Here is a 25,053-nt window from a genome sequence, read left to right on the forward strand (position 1 = left end):
AGGAAATTATAGATGCATAAAACAAAACACCACACATTACATGTCAAGGTTTGCAGAGTGTCTACAGGAAGTGTTTGCTTTTTTAAAAATAAATATTCAAAATATATTTGTAGTTTATAAAGTCAGCTGATGTGAGCTATGGCTTCTCTCTCGTGCTCTTTGCTTTAAACAGCAAACTAAGCTCTAGTTCATAAACCCAAAGTTTTAATTTATGACAAATCCTGGAGTGTTTCGAAGTGTGTGTATTAGAAACAAGAGGCGTCAAATAAACAAGGAAAGGTGCACAATCGTTTTTGAGCTCTTTTCAGACACACTTTTATTCTGAAACACAGCAGAAAAATCTATATCCAAAATATTTCTCACCATCTTCAGTATGAAAACGTACACACTTGTATATCCTGAATGCTTAACCACCCACATGATTAAGATATTGTTTTTGTTTGTTTATTTAGATATATATTTAATTATTTATTTATATATGTTATGATGCCAAAATTGTAGGCTAAAACATCACTAGTTTGGATAACAGATTATGGTGTGAAGTCTCTCTATTCAAATCATGGATTTGGCGTCGTTTTCTTAAATAATCAACCATAATTTCGTTAAGCTGGCAACAAAACACCAGTCAGCCACAACAATGGCTTTGTGCAAGTGCAAACACGGACATAAAGTGCAAACCGTAGCAACAAAAACAAAACAATCACATCCTGGAGGTCGGTCAATAATCTGTATGATCCATATCATCTACCATCGTCGTTGTGATAACTGTGTGGATCATGTTGGAGAGGTTTAACAAGCTGTTTTATGACGACAGACTGATGGACGAAGTTAAACTTTAAAAAGTCTGAAAGGCTGGATGCTATCCGTGAATATGTAAACCTAACGTCGCCCTACACAGTAGGCTCTGACAAGTGCAGTGTGTCATTTCCTCTCTAATGAAAAATATATTTTTGTTGGCGTCACACCATTATCACGCCAAAACCTCTACACAGACTTTTTTTTTTTTAATCAACTTATAACAAACTACTATGTTATTGTGGGGTCTTACCTAGCAAGTATCTAAAAAGTGCATCCGAGCTGGTTAAAGGAAGAATCTGCTATTAATACAGAGACACCAGCAGCTAGCCACGATAATTCAATTCTCTCGGCCAATTTAGCCGTTTTGTTGATGATGAACAACAGTCATTTAAGGATAAATTGATTATAGAAAACACAGATACCGGAGCTTTTTCTCCACCAACAGTAGCCTCAATAGTCCACGATGCAATGCTCCTACAAGACCCGTTACATTTTGCATAAAACGCCACTGTTGGCATTTTGCTTTCACCCCTGCAGTTGACGTAGTGATGCTGAGTTTGTGAAAACAGATTCTGGGAAATGCAGGTCAGCAATTTCAACAGCGATGGACAGGACTGGATAAGGTTCGTCTAAAAAGGTGATTCACACCATTAAATCATTAACCATAACTGCTGGAAAACACTGATGGTCACAAATATGAAAAACATGAATTAACTCTAGGATCCTAGTTTATCCACATCACTGACTTAAACTATGTGTCTCAATGGGTGGATCTATGCAGACAGGATGCAGGCCTGACGCTGCTCTCGCCCGTACAGGAGGAAGCCCACGGCGGTGCGCAGGTCCTCCAGGTCCAGGTTAGACAGGAAGCTCCTCTGAAGTTCCGCCTCCACCGTGTTCCCACTGGGTCCGCTGCAGCCCCTCAGGAGAACCACAGCAGACTGGCACAGCAGCCAATCCACCAGCTTCCTAGTGCCGACGCCGTCCTGATTGGCCAGGGCCTTCCGTCCCCAGAGGCTGAGATGTAGCATGTTAGCAGCCACGCGGGCGCTGGGGCGCTGCAGAATAACAACATGCATGAGCGTTGAAGCGTGAAAGCGTTGGTTAAATGTTAATGTTTCCAGACGGCTAGTACATGCACAGACAGGAGACTAAATCAATTATTAAACGCACCCACATCTGAGTGCACAATTACTTACATTTGAAGCTGCATTTATAGATGCCCTGCCTGATCATATTAATCACTCAGCCCCTGCTGTACCTTGCTTGGGTTCCTCCTGAGGAGCAATCGGATCACCAACTGCACATCAGCTGGAACGCTGGAGGGCAGAGGAGGGAGCTGCTTCTCCTGGTAACTCCTGCTCTCCAGTCCCACTGCTCGATAGAACGGGTTCTGCTGGCCGAATATCTCATAGGAGATGGCACCCACGGCCCAGGCATCCGCCTTACTGTAGTCGATCACCACACCACACCCTGGAACTGCAGTGGTCACCTTTAGGCAGACACATCATGAAAACAACTCATTAATTACATTGATTTTCTGCCGTCTACTGGTAATGCTCTGCTTGTTTATTAAGTGGCAACAATAAAAAGCTACTTAGCCAACCTCAGGGGCCATAAGGGAGGCATTCCCTCCTCTGTTGACCCACATGCTGTTGAAGGGCAACTGTAGGCTGGAGTCAGTCTGCGCCAGGCAGCAGCCAAAGTCAGTGATAACCAAACGAGGGCAACCATCTGCAAAAAAAAAAAGAGTAAAATTTGAAGACATTTTAACATAGAACTGATTAGATTTGATCTTTTAATGACTGAATATTTCACTGACCGGAGTCAAACTCCATCAGCACGTTGTCTGATTTGAGATCCCTGTGAGCGACGCCCTGTCTGCACAGATGGTCGACCCCCTCGAGGAGCTGCAGCACCATCAGAGAGCCCAGCCTGCGGCCTGGCGTGGAGGCTTCCAGGTACTGACGCAGCGTGCAGGGGTAGCTTAAACACAGGAGAGGACAGGATGAGAGTGCTACTGAACCAGATGCCCTCAGATTTCTTGTATACACCCTTTAAAAAGGTATAATCCTTCATAATCAGCTCTATATACTACTTTATTGTTAGTGGAGGGGCCCATCATTCACAGGTGGCATTCAAATCACACACGCAGTCACAGAAAGCAGCATGTATGTGCAGTGTTTTATCTCTACTAACTTGAAATTGTTCAAACAATGTGAAAAACGGGCAGGTCTTTACTTTTTCATGACCAGGAAAAGAGTGCGATTGTTGCCCAGACCAGCGGGGTTAAGCCTGGCTGGCAGTACGTCTGGATACTCTTCCTGGGCACCTGGCAGCAGCGGGACGTCTGCTGTGAAGGCCCGGTGCACTCTGATCACATTCGGGTGTGCAGACACTCTTTTGGGCAGAACTCCAAATTCTCTGCAAGTGGAGAGACCAGAGTCGTTAATGAACACCGCCAATGAACATACCGCCGAACCATGAACGCAGCGATGGTATGGGACTTACCCATCCAGAGTGATTTGTTCCTTTTCCTGCTTTAAGGCCAGAGGGCCTGCAGGCACCAGCTCCTGTGACATGGCTTTTAAAATCGACTCGCTCGACGACCCTGCCTGCAAACAAACGGCATCAAAAGTTAGCATCAGTACACAAGAGTGATACCTAAAAAAAAAAAAAAGTGCAGCATTGCAGAACGCCTACCCCGAAGTTCCACATCATCTTGATAGCCAGAGGGAAGGTTTTAAGCGAGCAGCACGTCAGAGATCGAGCAGTTCCCACTTCCTCTTCATCTTCTCTCAGCTCCACCAGGGAGCTCTTGCTCTCCTTCGGAGGGGCGAACGGAGCCGCGGCCTCGTACACAGCAGCATTGGAGCCTTTCCCGATCTGACTCCCAATAATGTAATCCTCCAGTTTATATCCAGACGCGAACGGCTTGAGAGGGCTCTGGAATCTTTTCTTGCGAAACACAGCCTGCAGAGAAATATCATAATGTTATAATGTATTCTGTACTGAAAAACAGATTAATTCATCCATACATTAGAATAACACTCCTATAATATTCTGTCAGTGCAATCTGTAAATTGTGATTTTGTATTTCTGTTGTGTACATCCGACATCTACTGTCAGTCCTGGGAGAGGGATCCCTCTTCTGCGGCTCTTCCTCAAGGTTCGAAGGACAGAGGACGTTGTTTACTGTGCACATTGTAAGCAGGTGTCGAGCAGGTGGACGACTTTTAAATCGTAATAGGTATAAACAAAATCCATCCTGGTGTTCAATAAGCAAAGTGCAACAAATCCTTCTCTAAAATCATTACCACAGTTATAACAAAAGCATTTAATGAGAATAAAATGTCTTAGATTAAAATCTGTTTTCAAAGTAAAAGTGCAGAAAAATGCATTAATTTATATATGTATATATCATTATATTACTATAAGCATTGTTATTACTGATAGCTGCATTTCAGTGCTGTGGACGGTGCTACATTCAAATACATGTAGTTAATTTGAGCTCTTCTGTTGAGTAGTTTACCCGGTAACAGTGTGTCTATATCTTATAATCAATCATGTCATAAATTTTAATTAGCACATACGTAATTCTAGTAAAAGTGATCTATAGTGGAGTAAAGGTGTCAGTGGCTCTGCCGGTGTCGTACCTGGATCTCCTGACAGGTCGCAGCGCTCCTTCTGTCATCTTCCAGCTGCTGTTCGATGAGACCCACGCCGAGACCGAAAGCCAGAAACACGGCCCTGTTCCGCGGGGACCCGCCGCCGAACCTTCTCCTGAAGCCGGCGGACTGAAGCTGGGCTGCCAGGCCCTTCAGAGAGGTGCGGTAGTAGCGGTACCGAGACGGCAGGAAAGCCTGAGGCTGAACGGTGCGGACCGACGGGCCTACACGCAAACGGTCAGCTCGGAGCTTTGCTACGACTCGGCCACCGGATTTAAGGAGACCCAGCTGAAAGACCGACCGGCCCAACTCGAGCCCCCGGCTAATGGCGTGTTTCACAGACATAATTTACCTGGAGAGGTAAGTTAAGCTGCTGGTTCGGGACGCTGTCAGACGGTCCTCGGTTCTCTCTAGCAAGGACAGTATGATGTAAACAAAACAGCTTCTACTGAGCATGCGCGAGAATGAGACGCCCTACATATCGTGGATAGGTATGGAAGCCCATTTAGTCCAATTATAGATTAAAAATGATCAATTTAGCCTTGATTAAATACATAAATAAAGATGTATGGTTAGACATTATGAGATCAAAAGTAATATTCATTAGATAGAAAGTCATAATTATTAGATAAAAAGTCATAATTATGACATAGAAAGTGAGAATTATGCAGGGGTGGAAAGTAACGAGTTACATTTACTCTCGTTACTGTAATTGAGTAGTTTTTTGTGTAGCCTACTTGTAAAACCTGATGGTGCTGAGTCCTGAAAACCAGCTTCTGTTTAAACTAAACAGCAAATTCATTGAGTAATTAATGAGGAACTGTACTCGTGAGCTGTGATCTATGTGTTTTCTTTAATGAAAAAGTGAGTTTGAGCTTTGTGTTTTTGTACTTTTTTTGTGCATGGGGACTAAGTAACTTTTACTCTGAGTACATTTTAAATGAGCTACTTTTTACTTTTACTTGAGTAGATTTTTACACCAGTACTTTTACTTTTACTTGAGTAAAATTTCATCAAGGTAACAGTACTTTTACTTGAGTAGATTTTTTTGGTACTCTTTCCACCCCTGGAATTATGATATAGAAAGTGATGATTATGGGATAAAAAGTTATAATATTGCAATAAAGACAGAATTTGTGAGTTAGAAGTGTATACATTTGACATCAAAATAATGTTTATGAGATAAAATATCATAATTATGAGATAAAAAGTCATAATTATGGGGTTTAAAGTAATTATTAGGGTCCGTGTATCTTTTGGTCATTCGATTTTCCTTTCAGAAACGGTTATTAAAAAACTAAAAACTAGTGGTTATTTGATTTTTGTTTTAGAATATAAAAATTAAAATTGAAATTCAAGGCGTTTTTCTTTTTCATGGTCAAAAAGGGATGAGCGAAATTATAAAAATGATTCGATTTTCATTTTCTATTTCATATAACAAAAAATAAAATCACTAGAAAACAGAAACGGGAAAAAGGTCTGTTTATTCATATTCTGAGACCGGATGTTGTCATCTCCTGGACGGTGCTGTGTAGAAGAAACAGTAGGCTAGTGGGCTACGGCGGGGCAATCTACCGTGACACATGGACATGGAACTGCGGTCAAGCCAGCCGTCACCCCGATCTCCATGGTCAAATCAGCTGCACTTAAATTTTGAGTGTACAAGTATTCTCAGCATTATGGTAAATGCGGACTTTCGGTTTTCAAAATAAAGGTATTAAGAACAGTAAGCTATAATTCGAACCTACATTTAATAAAATATGTTACATAAAAGTGTTTCATGACCCCATGATGAATAAAAAACACTTAATGTCAGGTATCTCAACTGCACCAGTGTGAAAAATGCCAAAATAAGAGTCCCATATTTATTCCTCCAGTTTGCATATTTGACCATATTTGAGGTGCTGTAAAAACACTTTGCTCAATAATTCCTGGCTATGGATGGTATACTTGACTTTTACACATATAAGACTATACGCATACTTGATATGAAGCATTTTTCCTGCACCAATGTGGTTAAATTCAACAATAAAAGTCCCATATTTAGACCTGCAGATTCCATATTTTCATATATTTGAGCTACTGTAAAAGCACTTTGCTCAATATTTCCTTGCTATGGATGGTATATTTGACTTTTACACATCTAAGACTACAACTATACTTGATATCAAGGAGAAATTCAAAAATAAAAGTCCCATATTTATGCCTGGAGATTGCATATTTGACCATATTTGAGCTACTGTAAGAACAGAATCTGTGTAGAAGTCAGATATATCACCCATAGCCAGGAATTATTGAGCAAAGTGTTTTTACAGTAGCTCAAATATATGAAAATATGCCACTTGGAGGTATAAATGGGGAATTTTATTGTTGAATTTCTCCACATTGGTGCAGTAAAAATGCTTGATATCAAGTATAGTGGTAGTCTTAGATGTGGAGATGTCAAATATACCATCAGTAGCCAAGAAATATTAAGTTTTTACAGCACCTCAAATAGCACCTCAAATATGGTCAAATATGCAAACTGGAGGCATAAGTATGGGACTTTTATTTTGGCATGTCTCTACACTGGTGCAGTAAAGATACTTGATATTAAGTGATTTTTCTTCATCATGGGCTCATGAAACACTTTAATGTAACATATTTTATTTTAAATGTAGGTTCAAATAATAGCTTACTGCTCTTAATACCTTTATTTTGAAAAACGAAAGTAAATACGCTGTTTCTCCGCATTTACCATAATGCTGGGAATACTTGTACACTCGATATTTAAATGCGGCTGATTTGACCACGGGGATCGGGGTGACAGCTGGCTTGACCACAGTTCCATATTGTCACGGTAGATTACCCCGCAGTAGCCTAGCCTACTGTTTCTTCTACACAGCACCGTCCTGTAAATGACAACATCCGGTCTCAGAATATGAATAAACAGGCCTTTTTTCAGTTTCTGTTTTCTAGTGATTTTATTTTTATTATATGAAATAGAAAATGAAAACCGAATCATTTTTATAATTTCGCTCATCCCTTTTTGACCATGAAAAAAAAAATGCCTTGTATTTCAATTAAAATTTTTATATTCTAAAACGAAAATCAAATAACCACTAGTTTTTTGTTTTTTAATAACCGTTTCTGAAAGGAAAATTGAATGACCAAAAGATACACGGACCTTATTAGATACATATTCACGATTATGAGATCAAAGTCACAATTATGAGATACACGACGTAGATTATATTTTGCTGTTTGTCCCATTTTAAACAATATATGATGTTTTTTTTCCCCAAAACAAGTAGCCATACACTCTCACTGCACTGAGAAAAGGTCAAACGAAATTATAAATTGAAAAAAAATCTTCGTACAGTTTGGTTTTATATTTATCTTTGTCTTAAAACCACCTACATTACATCCCAGGAAACATTTCCTGACAGCTGTAAATGTGACTGTCAGATACTGATCATTCATACGGCGCTCTAGTGTCATTACAACAGGTATGTCCCGTGTTTTCCCGCTGTTTCTTTCCTTTACAGCAGAGGGAACGCTTCCTGGCAGCTGAAAATGTGACTGTCAGATTCCTGTTCCTTATCTTCTACATGAAAGGAATCTCAAACATTTTACAAATTCATACGCTACTGTGGTGATGAATTCGATGAGCAGCATGAATCTAACAGCAGTGCGAGCTTCCTCTCATGTGAATCACTTGGGGGGGGGGGGGAAGTAGATTTGTCAGTCGAGTGTGAAATACCTCTCTCTTTGGATGAAGTATAAATCTATGACCTGAATCAACCACTTAGTGTGCTGATGTAACTTACGTATCTGTCTGCCTTTGCACGACACAGAATGGTACCAACAGTCAATATCAATAACATTAATTACTTTCCTGTGCCTGCATGACCCAATGAATGAAAAGGTCAACTGTATTCTGTCAGATTACATGGGCTGGTGTGGATAAAACATAAAATAACTGTTTGATAGACAAGAGATTACAGATCCCAGAGATCCACATTATTATTGGGGTCGTAGTTTTGGAGTGATGCTGTCATGCATTTAATTTAACAACAGATTAAAGCAGCATGGACACAACACTCACACCCACAATCAACCAGAAGAGGGAGACATGTAACTGAAAATAACTTGATCTGGATCTCGTGTGATTATTGCTTAGGATTGTCAGTGTGTTAATGCTGAATCATTTTCTTGTTTACTGCTCAGTATGTTATCATGGCGTTGAAACTCTTCACAGGAAACTGAAGCTATAACAACTCCTTCTTTCTAGGCTTCAGCCAATTAGTTTGAACGGTCTTATGAATTGTAATTATTGATGAACAACGTCATAAAAGTGGGCGCCTGCACATTTTTCCCCAGAACGTTTATTATTTGTGCGCGTCTATAAATGACAAACAACAAAATCATGATCGGAGCGGGGAGGGTTTAATTATATATTAAGATTTAGCAATCAATGAATTATGAGCACACTGACATATTTCCAGGAAACCTTTAATCTAGAAATGACTGTCTCTATATAGCATAGCTGCACGTTACACACTGAAATAAACTTAGTGAGTGAAGTTGACGTTTAGAAAATGAAAAAAAAAAAAAAAAACACAAAGAAATGAGTAAGAGTAATACAAATAAAGCCAATGAAAATAAGGCAGTGAATCGGCGGCTCATCGAGGATTGTGTTCATGGTGTGTTCCTTTCGATAACCCAGTCGATCCACGAGACATAGTTCCTCACTTTGGTGTAGACTCCGGGGAAGTACGGGTTTGCGCAGCTGATACCCCACGAGACGATGCCCTCCAGACGGCCGTTGCACATCAGGGGACCACCGGAGTCACCCTGCAGATCCGCAAGACAAATTAGAGATGATGATGATGTATATGAAGTTGGGATTGTGCATATTAATAAAACTGTGAACGAGCCGGAGTTAGCCAGCCTGCCAGCAGCCAGGTTTTAGGGATGGTATTGTCAGTCTGTCAAGTCAGGTCAGGTCTCATCAACTAGATTTATCATGACATTTTATTCAGACATTCATAGTCCAAGGAGTTTTCTTGTGGCAACACGTAATATACGTTCATACTGACATTGCGAGCATGTCAATATACAAATATGCAAACTCTTATTCATCTACAGGCTGATCTCTGGACAGATGTTAGTCACTCTTAAAAAAGATATTCCAAAATTGAGAGGGTGACTGAAATAAGAGACACACGCAGAGCAATAAGTGAAAAAAGATGATGACGTGTCTGACACACATTATGCTGTACATTCAGAACACCACTATGCCACACTTTTACACACTAATTCAGGTTTCCACAGACTGAGCGTGCATGAGGAGAAGTGAAATGTGTACCTGGCAGGAGTCTTTGCCGCCCATCCGAGATCCAGCACACAGCATGTTTGGAGTGATTCTCCCCCAGTAGTAATAGTTGCAGTAACTCATTATTCTTACGTCCACAGCACGCAGCACAGGGGAGAGGTAGTAGCTGAAAATCTGCGTCACACCCCAGCCGCTCACTGTGCAGACGTCATAGTCGAGTGGAGGGGTGTTTTCATCGGGCAGTTCAGCCGGCTGGACGTTGGCGTTCAGCTGCACCGGCTGACTCAGCTGTAACACAGGCCCAGAGACAACCACAGTGTCCCTCCATTACGAACAACAAGGTGATTATTGCTGATGTCTCATCTCAGCTTGCTCTGCCTACCTTGATGAGCATGATGTCGTTGTTGAACGTCTTGTAGTTGTAGTTGTGGACAAATGTCCTTTCGACACTACGGACCTGTTCAAAGCCCTCATCTTTGTCCAGGTCGTGTTCACTTAGCACCACCTTCATCAAGTTGCTCCTGGTGACCAAAAAGAAAACATCCAATACTTCAGAAATTCTCCCTTAAATGCAGTAAAATGGCAGTTTCACACCTTTTGCCTCACAGAAAAAACATTCTTTCCTCCTTAAAACAGTAACAAATATAATTCTGACTACAGTTCAGATGGAAATATTACCCTCTTCACTCCACTACGTTTATCTGTCAGTGTTATTTAGTAGAGATTTTACAAGGTAAGACGTTTGCACACACAATATATGGAGAGGTACAGCAATCAGCCAATTTATCGATGGACAGAACACTTATTTTATTTTGAAAATGTCTCATGTTTGCCCTGTTGACTCGACAAATCGAGCATTGTTATGGTGTCACTTTCTCTTCTGGTAAATCGTGACAGCATTTCTCACTATTTTCTCAATATTTGGATTTATACTTTAGGTTTATTTTCCTGATTATACTCACAGATTCTCACTTTCAAGGTTCAATCTGTCCTTGTGATGGCTTATTTTTAAACGGTAATTGTAGTTTTGACTGACTTCTGTCACTGCTGCCCAGAACGTCAGTGTTCAGTACTTACGGTATCCAGCAGTGGGCAGCAGACACCACCCACTGAGGCTTCACCAGGGTTCCTCCACAGTAATGTTTCCCTTTATCATCCTGCAGGGATACCTGATATTTGATAGAGTAGGGGCTGACCTCCTGACCCCCGATGATCCTCGCAGCGTACGTCTCTGTAGACGGTGAGAACAGTCAAATGTATTAAATACTTCCCACAATTTGCTCTTATTAACCTCGATGCACTCCCCAATGTGAGGTTGAGGGCCACGTCAGCAGAGTTGCTACATGTCGTGATCGAGGAGCTCACCTGATACTGATGAAGCCAAAAGCAGGAGCACAGTCGACGTTTGCAGCAGAGCCATGTTTTTACTTTTCATCTGTAATGCAGAAACAAAACTAAAACTCACTTACCATCCTGATCTTTATTGATTATCTTGATAATATGTAAAACACATAGTAGAATTGCACTTATTATCAATAGGAACAGACTTGAGGGACATGAAACTTAGGTAACACTAATATAATTCAGTTTTTTTTTTCCAAGAGGGATTCAGCAGCCCGTACCACTTGTATGAACACTAATATGACAGAATTCAAAACTGCATATAAGCCAAGTGTACAGTGTATGATAAGCATTCGGTTTACCTTGAAAATCACTTCATCTTTAAGTGTGAGATACGTCTCAGTTTAACCTTTCTGAACTTGTGATGACGCCTGAAAGCATTCTGTAGATGGAGTTTTTAGATTTTGCTGCGAGTACTACTAATTTATGACAGAAAGTTAGCACGTTTTCTTCTTCTTCAACTGTAACCAACGGCCAAGTCTTGTTTACCGATTGTTTAAAGTGCATCAATGAACTGAGATTCATCGCGAAGTGTCAGGATCTTGCCATAAATGTAATTGTTGCACAGAATCGGCATCATATTCATTTTAAAACCAGACTGCTGAAGCCATATTTCAACATTTTGCCAGTTTGTTGTCGTTTGAAACGCCATCTCACCCTTGAATCTGGGCAGAACCCCTGATTTATTAATCATTAATTAGAATCACCGCCTACTCACCTGTCAGCCTGAACACAGCGACCTTCAGAGTATCTCCCTCTGTTGGGACGGATGCTCCCCTGTTTGCTTTTTATAGTGTCACCGTATCCCTGTTCAAATCTTTTTGTTTACATTATCTCTTCGTCCGGTTTTGTACTGTGACCATCTCACGCTGCAACAAAGCGACTGACCTACAACATGACAAAGCTGAGGTGTTCTCTTGTATTGTGTTTGTCTCCCTCGCCTGTACCTGGGGATATGAGGGGACGGGAACGCCTTTGCAAGTTCCTCATCACCACCAACAGGTTATGGACATCACAAATGTCAGACGGGAGGAAATTCACCCGGACTAATTTGCCATGATTTAACATTTAACTCTTCTTGCATGTTTTTTTTTGTCACTTTTAATCTATGAGTCTCATAGAGATCATGTAAAGGATGTTTAAGACAGATATCTCGCGGTACGTTCTGTTCTCCACGTCACAAAAGGCAAACCAGCAACTCATAGTCGTGGTTCTACTGTCCGACACGCCCTGGTTTTGTTTCACGTATGTGTGCAGAATCTCACACTATTAGTCAGAGAAATAGTCTGACGGTGGCTCAAAAGTTTTGGTAATGGATTATTCAGTGACTTACAAAAACTGTTACATTAATAGTACCAGACGAACACACATTTTCAATGAAATGTCAAAAAAGTGACCTTGTTTTGAGATTTGAATCAACAGTGATACAGAGCAGAGAACAGAAAAAGCAGCAGATCCTCGATTTTAAGACGCCCAAACTATTTTTACTTGAAAAATGGCTGAAATTATGAACTGATTAACGACTACTCCGTCAATTTCTCCAGCTCTAAATAAAATCATAATAATAGTTATCCAAAGAAAAAGGTGTGAAAAACACCTGATAAAGCGTTAACCTTACTAAATGAGCTTAGTAGTGGATATTTTTGAATAGCAGATGAAACTCCTTCCTGGCTCTCTGCCACCGAAGAGCTTCCGCGTTCCCTCACAGAGACGGACGACGGGTTCAACTGCAAATGAATTCTAACATCGTGTTGGCGTCTGAATGTGTAAATGAGCGCTTGCTAACAGATTTGCCGTTACGAATACAGTACGTTAAGTTATAAAAACTTGTATTGAATGTACTCATGCAAGTTAAAACCTGCAGAGCACAATTTTTACCCCACTACGCAGTACAATCTACTACCGCAAACTACTTCTCTACATTTCAGAGACACATATTGTTCTTCTGACTCTGCTACATTTACATTCTTCTACTTCTGCTTTTACTTACAGACCCACTTTGAAAACTGGCAACCCAGTCGCCAGAATAGTAATGTACATTTCTGCAAACCGGGATATGTGAAGCTTTATGTTTTTGTTTTATGTTGCAACTTTATGTTGACTTAGGTAAGATAAGTTGATGTTTTTGCCGACCTGATTCCGTCAGCACGGACGCAGCTGGAAACTGTCTCGGCATTTTGTTCAAAATATTCAGTGGTTCCACGTTTACAAATGATATAAGTCAGCTCATATACACGTAATGTTACATGAAAGCACAACACATGTTGATATAGAAGTCTGACACGTACAAATGTGAATGTATCAGTGGTTTTTCAGAAAGTTGAGTGGGCTGTTCTAGTACTTTTGTACCTTTTACTCTATTTACACTTGAATCCACTGTTAGAGCTAGCATTGCTTCACTGCTGTAATACAACTTTTAGCTAAGTAAAAAGAGTCAAATACTTATTCCACCACTGGTGTTACTGTACTGTAAATGGTAGGCCGTGAAGGTACTGCAGGCAGGCCGCAAGAGGTCAAAGTTTGAAATTGCTATAATACTTTCAGGACTAGGTATTTACATTTATAATAGAAAATGGAATGATTAAAATAAGGCAGTTAGATTCTGGGTTATCCTTCATACGTGACCTGCTTTTATCTACTATTAAAGTTCAACAGGAAACAAAAATTAACATTATTTTATTGGGTAACAGACTTCGGCACATCACTGGCACCTGTCATCGTCGATGACGGGAACCGAGCTGTGATAAAAAAATTTGGATGGGCCCCAGAACAATTTCAAATCCGGCCGCGTCATTCTTGAGTTTGGGAATCGCTGGTCTAATAACGTTCAATAATTCGAGAAACGTGTCTCGTTGGATTTCATGGGAACGCTCCTTTGACTAGCTGCGGGAGAGCTTGCATAAGGTTTTGAGCGGGAAGCCACTGCTGAGTCACTGGTGTTGTGCGAGTGAGGTTGCACTGGTGTCTTATCTGTGCCAGCATCGCCTCTCTAATGACTGTAAACCAAGATTATCTCTGGATCTGCGTGTCTCCTCTCCAGCGAAACATTTTGTTACAGCGCCATGAATAAGTTATTTTTTAAGTGACTTCAGTTTTTTTTTTCTTTGTTCTTCCTAATGTCAGCAATTAAAAAATAAACCACGGAGCACTTTCAAATTCTAATGTGCGGACCCTGATGAGCGATAAGTGTGTGTGTTAAAAAAAAAAAAAAAACCAGAGAGGAGGTTTTCAGGGATTTAGAGAGTTGTGGTTTGTGGTGCACAGACGACTTGTCATTCCAGCGTCTGATAGATATGTGTGAGAGTTGGCCGCCGTGCTCAGTGATGACAGCTCTTGGATAGAGGGAGCGGGTCATGCGGAAAAAAGCCAGTGGTCAGCACTCAGGGGGGGGATGTGAGCGGTACAGAGAGCGTGGCTGGAGCTATCAGTAGCGCGGAGGGCAAACAGAGAGGGCTATTAGCCGGCTGAGGTCAGGAACTCCGCAGAGGGATGGTAGCGGTGATGAGGCCGGGCTGAGCCGTGCTCCATTTTTAATGACACCCGGCCTGAGAATAGATGTGGGGCAGCAGCGCCGGCTCGACCTGGCCGGGTACAACGACATTCTGCTGCTTGTCATCAGTCAAGCGCCCTCATTAATCCTTCCAGGGGGGGAAATCAGTGAGGGGAGACTGAGCGGTGATGAAGAGCCACAGAGATCCTCGCTGCGCCTTCTTTCATTCAGCCCCATTTGATCCACATGAGCGGGTGCAATCACAAGGTTGAAGATGTCAGATATTAGACGGAGCCGACAGGCATCAGAGCATCAGCTGTACAATTAACACAGAGGTCCTGACGTGCAGAGGGAAAGACGACACAATGCACGCCTCGCCTTTAACGTGACAGTAAACGCTCATTTAGTAAACCGGGTAATTATGGTAAACAATGATATAGGACAGTGTGAATGGATCATAGAAGAGGTGGCACGAGGGGGGTGTGCTGTGGAAGCTTCAATTATATATTGGTCCAAGACAAGGAGGTGACCATGGAAACTGAAATAGGAACTTTAAGTAACCCGAGAGTGCAGGTGCAATCCTTCCAGTTAAAATTAGACGAGTAGCACACAGGTAAAGCTCTCCCTCTCTGTGTACACTGCGCCGTCCAAGTGTCTCGTTATGGACCTGCTGGCTTTGTTATGTTGCATGCTGTTGGAGGTCCTGGCTGTAAGCTGTAAGTAAGCCTCTTTAATGTTGGATTTACAATTTATTTTTCTTGATGCATGAAAGGGCTTTAAGTGAAGTTGAGTCTCTTGGGGGGGGTTTGGATGCAGACTCAGCTTGTTTGATATCCTGAAAAAACAACATGATCTCAGTGTTGCATTCATACAAATGGGGCAGAATATCTGATTAGAATCTCTTTATATCAATGTTTCAGAAGATCCCTTTTAGGGCTGCACTCTGGGGCTTATTCAAGTCCTGATGCTTCCCCCTGAGATGATCTTTTGCTAAAAGTGTGACTCAGAGTCATTTTCGTCCGGGCATGACTGCGCTGCTGACTGTTTTAGATCATAAATCAGATGAGCGGAGAAAAGCAAAAAGGCAGATTGTACTGAAAAGTTAATGAAAGGGGAAAAATATGTCAGAAGTACATCAGATGGAGCTTAATTTGTTCTGGAATAGTTTCCTGTGCTGCTATTAACTCACCTGTTGAATTTGCTGATGTTCTTGTTTACATCAGTTGAATTTAAAAATGTCGTCATTCAGCTTAGAACGCTACTTAGTACAACAAAGATATCCGAAGAGCTTTCAGAGCGGAAAGGTCAGTAAAAGTGTGCTTTTTTTTCACCAAAAGAACTTGAAACCTCAGCAAACAACGGATGAAGGCGAACGGCGACATAATTGCGGCCAACGCCCCCTTTTGTGCCGGGCAATCGTGTGGCGGAGATAAAAAATGTGAAAAGGAGGCTCAGATAAACATCGTAAACAGGTCCGGGGATCTGGGACGATGCTGGAGACGGTTTCAGCGTTTACAGATCTGAGCTTGTTTGCTAAATCGAACAAAGGAAAAAAAATAATTGTTACCATGTAAAGTTTAGCAGCGTGTAACCAAATTCAGTTCAGCCCACAGGACACAATAGGAGACTCATTATTCAAGGCTCGGTTCCCAGGTCATTACATAACCTGTTCTAATGTACTTATGTGTGTAATGTACTGTAGTGTGTGATTACCTCACACACACACACAATCCATAGAGGGTGGACTGTACACTGTATAGAGTTACCGTTTAGCTTTTTGACACGCAGCTAATTATAGCTCAGGATCAATATCTGGGACGGTAATGAGAGGCTGTTGTTTCATCCCTGGTGGCATCACGGTGACTGAGATGTTGACTCTCAGTGTATGAGGTTCAGATGTTAACAGTGCGCTGTGGATACTCTCGGAGATGTTGTGTGGATTTTTTTTTAGAAATACTGAGTCCAAGTGCTCCAAAGTTCCTGAAGCGCACAGTACACCTGCAAACCTTTGAGACCTCAAAAATAGGGAGGGGTTTCCAAACCAGAGCAGGGATCTAAGGGTGCCCCCGGAAAACCTCGAGATCCAGAGACTTTGTTTCCTTTAACAGCATTTTTATGTTCGATACTGTTAATTTGACCTTTAATTCTCAGAAAACAATACAGAACATTTCGCTCTTCGGACGTGAACTTACATGAATCTATGGCATGAAGGAATATTCATCACTTTTTAAAAATGTGTACTCATGACCCTTAGATACTCCGTCTGTCAGCCTCTCGATGATGATTGATGACGTTGCAACCACAGATTTTTTTTACAAATTGTGAGCCGCTTTCCTTTAAAACGTCCTGTCAGAAACAAAAGTTCAGGACCTTTAAAATTGCTGTGTCACTGACGAGTACAAGGCACAACTGAACAATAGACTACACACTGTGCAGTGACAGAAAAAGGTTGTGATCAAAGTAATAAGGTCCTAAATGTAAATGGAAAGCTGAGATTAAGGTAAAAAGTTGGCAGGTATGCCCCGAATTCTCCAAAGTTTTGGGATTTCTCACATTTTATTTGTTATTTGTAAATGTAAAGGTTCTATCGAAGGCAGCTGACCAGTGACTTTAATCATAATTCAAGATTCAGTTGAATTATTATTAATGTACGCATGATGTATTAAAAAATACGACTGATGTGACTGTGACTTGGGAGATGATCTATTTGAGTACTTTGCATCTTTTTCTATTAAAAATATAACAATTATAAGACATATTCGGCACCTTTGCTTAAGTAAAGCTTCTAATACTGCAATAAAGAAATACAACTTAGGTAAAGTATGTAAGTAAGTTTTATTAGCATTCATGCATTAATGTTCACTTATGTTGTTGAGGTATTTATAATTATTTTACTGGATAGTTTCTTCTGTAACAGGACATCATATTTTATAACCTTAGAATATGTTACGATTACCTGGAGATGGTGTGAAGATGTGAAAACAAGCTCTTTATCAAGATAAACTGTAGGTTTGTTTTTACAGTGTGCAGTTCATCTGAAATTTATCATTTGGAATATGTTTTGTAAAGAATATAGTAATACTTTATGTAGTAATTAGGTGCACACATGTACCCTAAGATTTATGTTTTGTTCGATGGTGTTTATATTGTATCTACGACTGAAGCTTGCATATCATGATATCACTCCAACTTTTAGTGGTGCAGAAGTATAAGTAGCAAGAAAAAAGCTAATTCTTGTAGTTGTGTAGCAATTTTTCCAGTAAATGTTGGCTCCTGCGTTAGTTTCCTCCACTACAGGAAGAGAGGAGGTCCAGATCAGGTCGACGTGTTGTCTCCAGACACTCGTGGTCGGACTCATCCTCGCCGTAGCTCGGAGCAGGATTGCTTTTCATTGATCTGCTAAGCCAGCAGCGTCTGTGCACTGAAGTCCTTCTTTATGACTCGTGTTGTTCCTGCTGATGCTGCAGTAATAATGTCACAACTGTGTCGGCCCTCCTCTGTGTGGGGTTTGTTCACAAAAGAAACCTTACGGGCGGGTTTATTTGTTTCTCTCTAAATCAAGTCTTTATTTCCCTGTGTGTGTGTGTGTGTGTGTGTGTGTGTTGCAGGTACAGAAGTGGCCCAGGGGCGCATAGTGGGAGGATACGCACCGGTTCCACATTCAATCAAGTACATTGTGTCGATACAGACGACACAGCGTCAGCACTTCTGCGGGGGCTCCCTGATAAATAAGTACTGGGTGCTCACGGCAGCTCACTGTAACGTTGGGTGAGTTCATTCTTCTTTTGTTTTGAGTATAAAACTTCACCTGAGGCAGAACCCACCTGTCACAGTATACTGCACACACCTTTGTGTCCCGATGTTAGCTGCTGTATAGGCAGCAATAAAAGGGCCTATTGAAATATGATGACCTCAACTTGACTTCTCTGCGTGTTAATGTGTGTGTACATGATTACCATCGCAGGACCAGTCATCTGGAGCCGTATCAGATTGTCACTTCTGCAAGTTATCGAGACTATTGAGAGAAAGCAAAGTGACACCGGCAGTAACAAAAGGAGCTCTCTACTGCTGGAATCTGACGCAAGTATAGGAAAGTTTTAAGGCTTAGTGACGATACATTTTCGCTCGTGAGAAGCAATAATTTCAGTGTCTGAGTCGTCGATAGCTTCTACTTCCCGAGCAGTGAACAAACGACAGTTCCTGTCCTCAACAAACCTTCACTATTGTAACAGTAGTTAGCAGTCCAGTGACAGGATACTTAATTATATGCTGATTATTTGAACCAGGATCGGCTAACATGCCATTTCTGATGTCACAAATCGTGCTCATAGCCCCGCCTCTTAAAATCACTGTGAGACTGTGAGGACTGTGTCCCGCATGATGAATCCACCGAAAATTACCACACTCTGCCTTTTAACATCTTCCACCACAACGTTTGGTTTAAATTAAAAAGGTCATATCATGCCAATTATCCGGCACACACACTTTTATTTAGGGTTCCTACTAAAATAGGTTTAAATACTTTAATTTTTCCAAAAACACATTATTTTTCTCAAAAGGTGCATTGACACAGAATCCCTTTAAACGCTGCCTCTCGAATGCTCCGTTTTAGCAACAGAGTGAGACATCTCGCCTCTGTTCAATCTCCGATGACAGTTGCACATGTGCATTACTTAACGGGAAGGATGTAGCCAATCATAGACAGAGTAGGGCGGGTCATGGCAAGCAAGGTAGTGTGATCCAAAATAACGCAGCTACAGCTGGTAACCATGGCTGCGGTACAGCCATATGTGTTTTTTGATAAAAATAAATATTCAGTGTCTGTTACATAATTATGCACGCACATTATTATGCACAAAAATGCTCCATAGCACAATATAGGAAAAGGCAAAAACCCAAAAAGCAGAATTTGACCTCTGTAATGTTGCTCCGCTGGTGCTGAATGTGTAAATGAGGTCATAACAGGTTTATTAACAGCTGTTTCATTCAAAGGTACGATACCAAGTTACATCCCACTGGGTCTTTTTCATGGCAGACATTTTGATGTCAAACCAGGAAAAGCAGGTTTAATTAATGACCTTAACAACAGCTGAGTTCCAGCTCAGGCTCTCAGTTTTCAGGAACCCGGTGATTTGCACATTTGTCATTGTCACAACCTGCTGGATTACCCAAACGGAACAGCCTCTGCTTTTACTGCTGACACAGTGATAGACAGTGGCAAGGTTGCATTGTGGGTAACGTAGGCAACAGGTTTGTATCACTGAACGACGTCAATGGAGCCACAAAAAGCTTTATATTACTTTTTCCCACATAGGCAGAAGCATAACCCGAGATTTTCTGTGTAAAAATCACACAAACTATCTTTACAACACGGTGTCTCTAATTTGCGATTCCTCTCTGCAGGGTTGACAGAATGATGATCGTGGCGGGTGATTATTCTCTGGCCATCTATGAGGGAACGGAGCAACAAATCATGCCCCAACTTTTGGTTCCCCACCCTGACTACAACAGCACCACCAACAACAACGACATCATGCTTATAAAGGTGCAGCCCGCAAAACTACTGGACTCTATCCTTGACCTGAATTCATTTTCTCCCTCCACTGATCACACTGTCTATCCTCATCTCTCCAGTTGAGGGCCCCGGTCTATCTGAACAGTTACGTGTCCATCGCTCTGCTGCCCCGGCACGACGCCTCCATAGCGGAGGGGAGAGTGTGCCGGGTGTCAGGCTGGGGATACACCAGCCCGGAAGGAGGCCAGATCCCCTCCACCCTCCGCACTGTCAAGCTCCCCATCGTCTCCACTGAAAAATGCAACAGCAGCGAGTCCTTCGACGGCAGGATCACGGAAAACATGCTCTGTGCTGGTTACAGCACCGGTGGAAAGGACGCCTGTCAGGTAAGAGCACCTCAGTGTTTTTTCTCTGTGTTTTGGATACTTGGCATTTGGACAGTTGTTGAAAAGTCGGGACATGACATGTTCCAGTGACAGAAAAAACAATGGAACACAACAACGGAGGTTGCAGGCTGTGACAGCACGAACAGTACTTGTCTATCAGTCGAGTTCGGTGCTGGTTTTGGTCGTTTCATTGGAAGAAAAATGTAGAATATCACCCGACCTTTCCTTTGAGTTTCATTGGTAAAATGTGACTCTAAGAAGCACCGCGGGACATCAAGTCACCCCTGATGTTTCCTTCTGTCCTGCTGTTTCAGGGGGACTCTGGCGGTCCACTTGTATGCGAGGGCCGCGTCTACGGCGTGGTGTCCTGGGGAAAAGGATGTGCTGATGCCCAGTTTCCTGGAGTCTACACCACCGTGTCCAAACACCGCAGGTGGATCGACAACACCATATTTAACTACTACAGCAAGTGCAAGAAGAATTAAAACCGGGTGTTACGGAAAAGTGAAGCGCTCGGTGAAGACTTCATTTCAATTTCACCCCTCTGTTTGATTTTTTTAACCATTTGTGCACGTTATATATTGAAGGAGTTGTCTGACATTTTGGGAAACCCTCTTATTCATACTCCTGCTGAGATTTAGCTTAGCATAAAGACTAAAAACAGGAAAGAGACAAAATCCACCTACCAGCGCTGCTAAAACGGACTCATTAAGAGGTTATATCTTGTTTAGTTAAACCATACAAAAAAAACAAAGTGTAAATTTGTTGTCACTAAACTTAGACTCCAATTTCCAAGCTCCAACTTCATATTGAAACAAATAAATAAGTGGTATCAATCTAAAAATCGAAGTCTCTGCAAGAATGTGAATAATAGCAAACCCCCAAAATGACGCACTATTCCTTTAAGTTTCAATCTTGAATATTTATCACGTCTGTTGTCGATCTGTTTAAAGCATTTAAGGAAGTAAAACAAACGATGGCTAATACAATCCCAAACACCCCTCTGTTACCAAAAAAAAAGGTCATTGTGATCACATTTTCCACAAACGTCAAGACTGAGGTGCCAAATCACTGCTGAGACAGCAGAAAATCATAATGTCATGGAGGAGTATTCGAAATGCCACGAATCAGTGAGTGCACAGAGAATCAGGTCTTGAGTGTCATATGAGTGTTCAACGCTCACGCACAGCTGATAGACACAACGACAGCGACGCAATCCGATACGGTAGCAGTGCAAAGACAACACAGTCTCTCTCCCGGCTCGACAAAAGCTGCAGCTTGGTCAGCGGCCTTAAGCCTCAAGCGTTTACCTCCACATTTTGAGTTGCTCTACGGTCCAGTTAGCAACAATACATAACATGCAACATCCTACAGAAGTTCGAGCACCTCACAAAGACGGATGGAGAGATATTTACAGTCGTGACATCACAACCGAGCCGAGACGAAGGTGGTAAATACCCTGGAGTGCGTCCTGATAATGCACATTCACATTGCACGCAAAAGCCAGATGTTAGCAGGTGTAAGTAAGGAAAAGGCTTGTAAGACTCAATCACCCTGACCGTCCACTGACTCTGACACTGCTAGCTGATTAAACCGCTGCACCTGAGGGGTGTTTTAATAAGTGATGCTCGTGTGGTAATTAAACTTTGAGGCGCGGGGCCGCTGACCAGCCGGCTGTCTCTGACACGCTCGGAGTGAGAACAGGCTGGCAAAAAAAAAAAAAACACTTCCTTTGTGGAAAACATGCAATGTTTAGTTTGGCGAGACTGAAACTGATGAATGATGAGAAATCGTAAAGTCCCCCTCCCCTCAAAAATACGTTTCTCTTCTTGATGTATATGCAGAGACAATCTGGTCCCATAATAAATGTGATGTGGAAACTTGAAGCCTCAATGGAGCGGACTTCACAGTGAAGTAGAAGACATCTTGTGTCCGGCAGTTAAAATGACATCTGTTCCCGCTTCTTTAAAATCCCGCAATCTCTGAATATAAGTCGAGTACTTTTCTAAACATCTGAAACATCTTTGAGTGATTCATCAAGCAAAACATTCGAGGGCTACAGCCTCTGAAATGTGCGGATTTTCTTATTCCCCCTCGTCTTTCGTCATAAATAGAAGAGTTTGGATTCGACAGACAACAAGTCTGTTCGAAGATGAAGACTTTTTTTGTGACGTGGCGATCTAAAAACAAATCATGTAAGAGATTAATAATAAAAACAATCATATTTGCAGGAAATTGTCAGTTGAAATGTTGGGTTGTTTTGTGGGTTTGTTGCATTGGGATTGCATTGTGAGAAACAAACGATCAAAATGGTAAATATTCAGCTCTATTAATATTGAATGCAGACGTAAATTTTACACAAACGAGTCGCTTAATTCCCTCACAGTGAAATGTAATCAATTAAAGACCGTTAAGGCACACAGAGTCTCTGTCAACCGGTATGTGAACTATTTCCAATTACAATGATCAAGAATCTATATGTTGTGTGTGTGTGTCTGTCTGTGTGTGTGTGTGGCGGGGCAAGACAAAGCAGCTCCCCTTTTCTGAGTTTCATTAGTAAGTCAATGATTACTGCCAATTTCATGTGGTTTATTTATGGACTGGCGGTGTTGTAAACCCGGCACTGCACACGAAGCACCTTTGAGAGAGCGAGCGAGTCGAGCAAATGCATTGAACTAGGATTTAAAAAGAAGCAGAGAGACTGAGAGTGTGTCATAAAACAATGACATTAACTGTAGTGTTTTCTTGTTTTATACACTTTAATAAAAGACCGATCATCCCGCTCTGGCTTTCTTTATTCGCAATTAGAGGGCCTCCCTGCCGCTCCTGGCTCCTGAGCGGATTACACAAGCTGTTCGGACAGATAACTCGCGAAAGTCCTCCTGCACGCTGTGTCATTTATACAACAAGTGGAGTTAAGCGACTACAGGCGGGGGGACAGTTAATAAGTCAGTGTGCTGATTAATTTTTAAAAAACTACAGCAATCCCTTTTGGTTTTTCGGAGAGTAACTCTTTGTCGCCCGTCGCAAAAAAACAGCTGAGGGGAGCTATCCCAGAACTGGACTACCTTCATGAAATATGCATGCAGCCGGCCAGTCCCTCGGAACAATCTGTGTGATGGCTCTGAGGCGTCGCTTCCTCGGCCGGCAGTGATTCCAGTAAAGACGAGCGGGAGGGGGGGTGGAGGCCTCCGCCAGGTGGAATCAGTACCGCCTGCTTCACACCTGATAGGTGCTGGTGCATCACAACAGAATGAATAGTTGATGGCCTACTTTATCGGCCTCTCTGGTTTCAGCGCTCTGTGGCGATGGGTGTGTCGGTGCCCCGTGTGATTGACGGCTTTCAGGTTCCTTTATGCGTCTGATTTTTACAGGCTTGGTTACATAAAGGACGGCTCCTTTTGTTCGGGCATGAGAAGGCCTCTCAGGAGACCGTCAGAGTATATCTCCTGACGCAGCCGATCCACAGTTCCCCCCTATATGTTCTCCGGCTCACAAAAGGAGAACGTCTCTCTCTCTGGGTTAGTGTGTTTCATGTTCGAAAAAAAGTATTGATTGAAGCGTATGGATTGTGACACCGTCCCACGCAGCTTCTCCCAGCGGACTCTGCTTTGTGGCGGCTTGGAAGACAAAACATGTTTTTTTTTCTTTTACACTCATAATGGTTTCTTTTCCCCCCAAACTAGGCCACCAGAATCCATTATTTTCAATATGTGTTATTCATGAAAAGAACAAAGATGGCTTTAATGCCTCAGGCGGACATTAGCGGTATCAGGGATGGATTGGTGTAGTATATACATGAATAGACATTTAGGCAGCGGTGGAAGAATTTCTCAGATGTTTTACGTAAAGTGGAACAGACAACTTTTCCCACCCAGCGTTTTCCAAGTGATGTTTTTTTTTGGTGATGCAGTCGGAAAGGCAATTTGATAGTTTCAATCAGCCTTGGAGAAGCAGCTACCGACAAACAAAACACGAGTTTATTCATTGATTTCAGCGTTGCCAGATGGGAAATGTGAAAAATTATCATATTTTGGATCATATCTGGTCATAACCCTGGGACAAAAAAGGCGTAAATGTGTAATTTTACAGACCCACACATTTAAAATCAATAACTGGGCTTACTGGTGCATTCAAAACACAGCATACGTTGGTGATAAAGCTCAAGCTCCACCTACAAGTCGCCTCGAATGAGTGTGCAGCAGTGAGGATCCATGTTTTGCTCTCCTGGTCATGTCGAGAAATGAATTCAAATGAGAAAGCATAGACTAAAACCAACCACAGCATCACAAACCAGGTCAGATTCATATCGATCGTACATCGTATAGTGGGCAAAAATCCTAATAATATGATTAAATATTATAACTCTGGCAACGCTGATTCATTTAGTCTGTAACAGAGACGTGAAAGCAGATACAAACGGTGCCAGGCTGCCGGGTCACCAGTCAGCCTTGTCCTCCCTGAGAGAGTTTTGTTCC

General features: G+C 41.9%; 3 protein-coding genes across 3 annotated transcripts; 1 reads left to right on the forward strand and 2 right to left on the reverse strand.

Moving 5' to 3' along the window:
* Positions 1-287: 287 nt before the first annotated feature.
* pink1 (PTEN induced kinase 1) lies at positions 288-4,935 on the reverse strand. The gene is made up of 8 exons (XM_030421910.1): positions 4,455-4,935; positions 3,502-3,771; positions 3,310-3,413; positions 3,040-3,222; positions 2,621-2,784; positions 2,405-2,532; positions 2,060-2,290; positions 288-1,856 (listed from the first exon to the last, which is right to left on the reverse strand). The coding sequence occupies exons 1-8, from the start codon at positions 4,809-4,811 to the stop codon at positions 1,572-1,574; spliced, it is 1,722 nt and encodes a 573-aa protein (XP_030277770.1). The 5' UTR covers positions 4,812-4,935; the 3' UTR covers positions 288-1,571.
* A 4,008-nt stretch (positions 4,936-8,943) lies between these two features.
* LOC115584474 (trypsin) lies at positions 8,944-12,049 on the reverse strand. The gene is made up of 6 exons (XM_030421914.1): positions 11,903-12,049; positions 11,149-11,218; positions 10,861-11,014; positions 10,166-10,304; positions 9,817-10,071; positions 8,944-9,302 (listed from the first exon to the last, which is right to left on the reverse strand). Exons 2-6 carry the CDS (start codon positions 11,216-11,218, stop codon positions 9,147-9,149), a joined length of 774 nt encoding a protein of 257 aa, XP_030277774.1. The 5' UTR covers positions 11,903-12,049; the 3' UTR covers positions 8,944-9,146.
* Positions 12,050-15,296: 3,247 nt separating this feature from the next.
* On the forward strand, positions 15,297-23,359 carry LOC115584473 (trypsin-3). The gene is made up of 5 exons (XM_030421913.1): positions 15,297-15,390; positions 18,283-18,442; positions 20,078-20,219; positions 20,309-20,575; positions 20,890-23,359. The coding sequence occupies exons 1-5, from the start codon at positions 15,336-15,338 to the stop codon at positions 21,058-21,060; spliced, it is 795 nt and encodes a 264-aa protein (XP_030277773.1). The 5' UTR covers positions 15,297-15,335; the 3' UTR covers positions 21,061-23,359.
* Positions 23,360-25,053: the final 1,694 nt, after the last annotated feature.

The sequence above is a fragment of the Sparus aurata genome, chromosome 7, assembly GCF_900880675.1.
Source record: "Sparus aurata chromosome 7, fSpaAur1.1, whole genome shotgun sequence".
In the NCBI taxonomy this organism is placed as follows: Eukaryota; Metazoa; Chordata; class Actinopteri; order Spariformes; family Sparidae; genus Sparus; species Sparus aurata.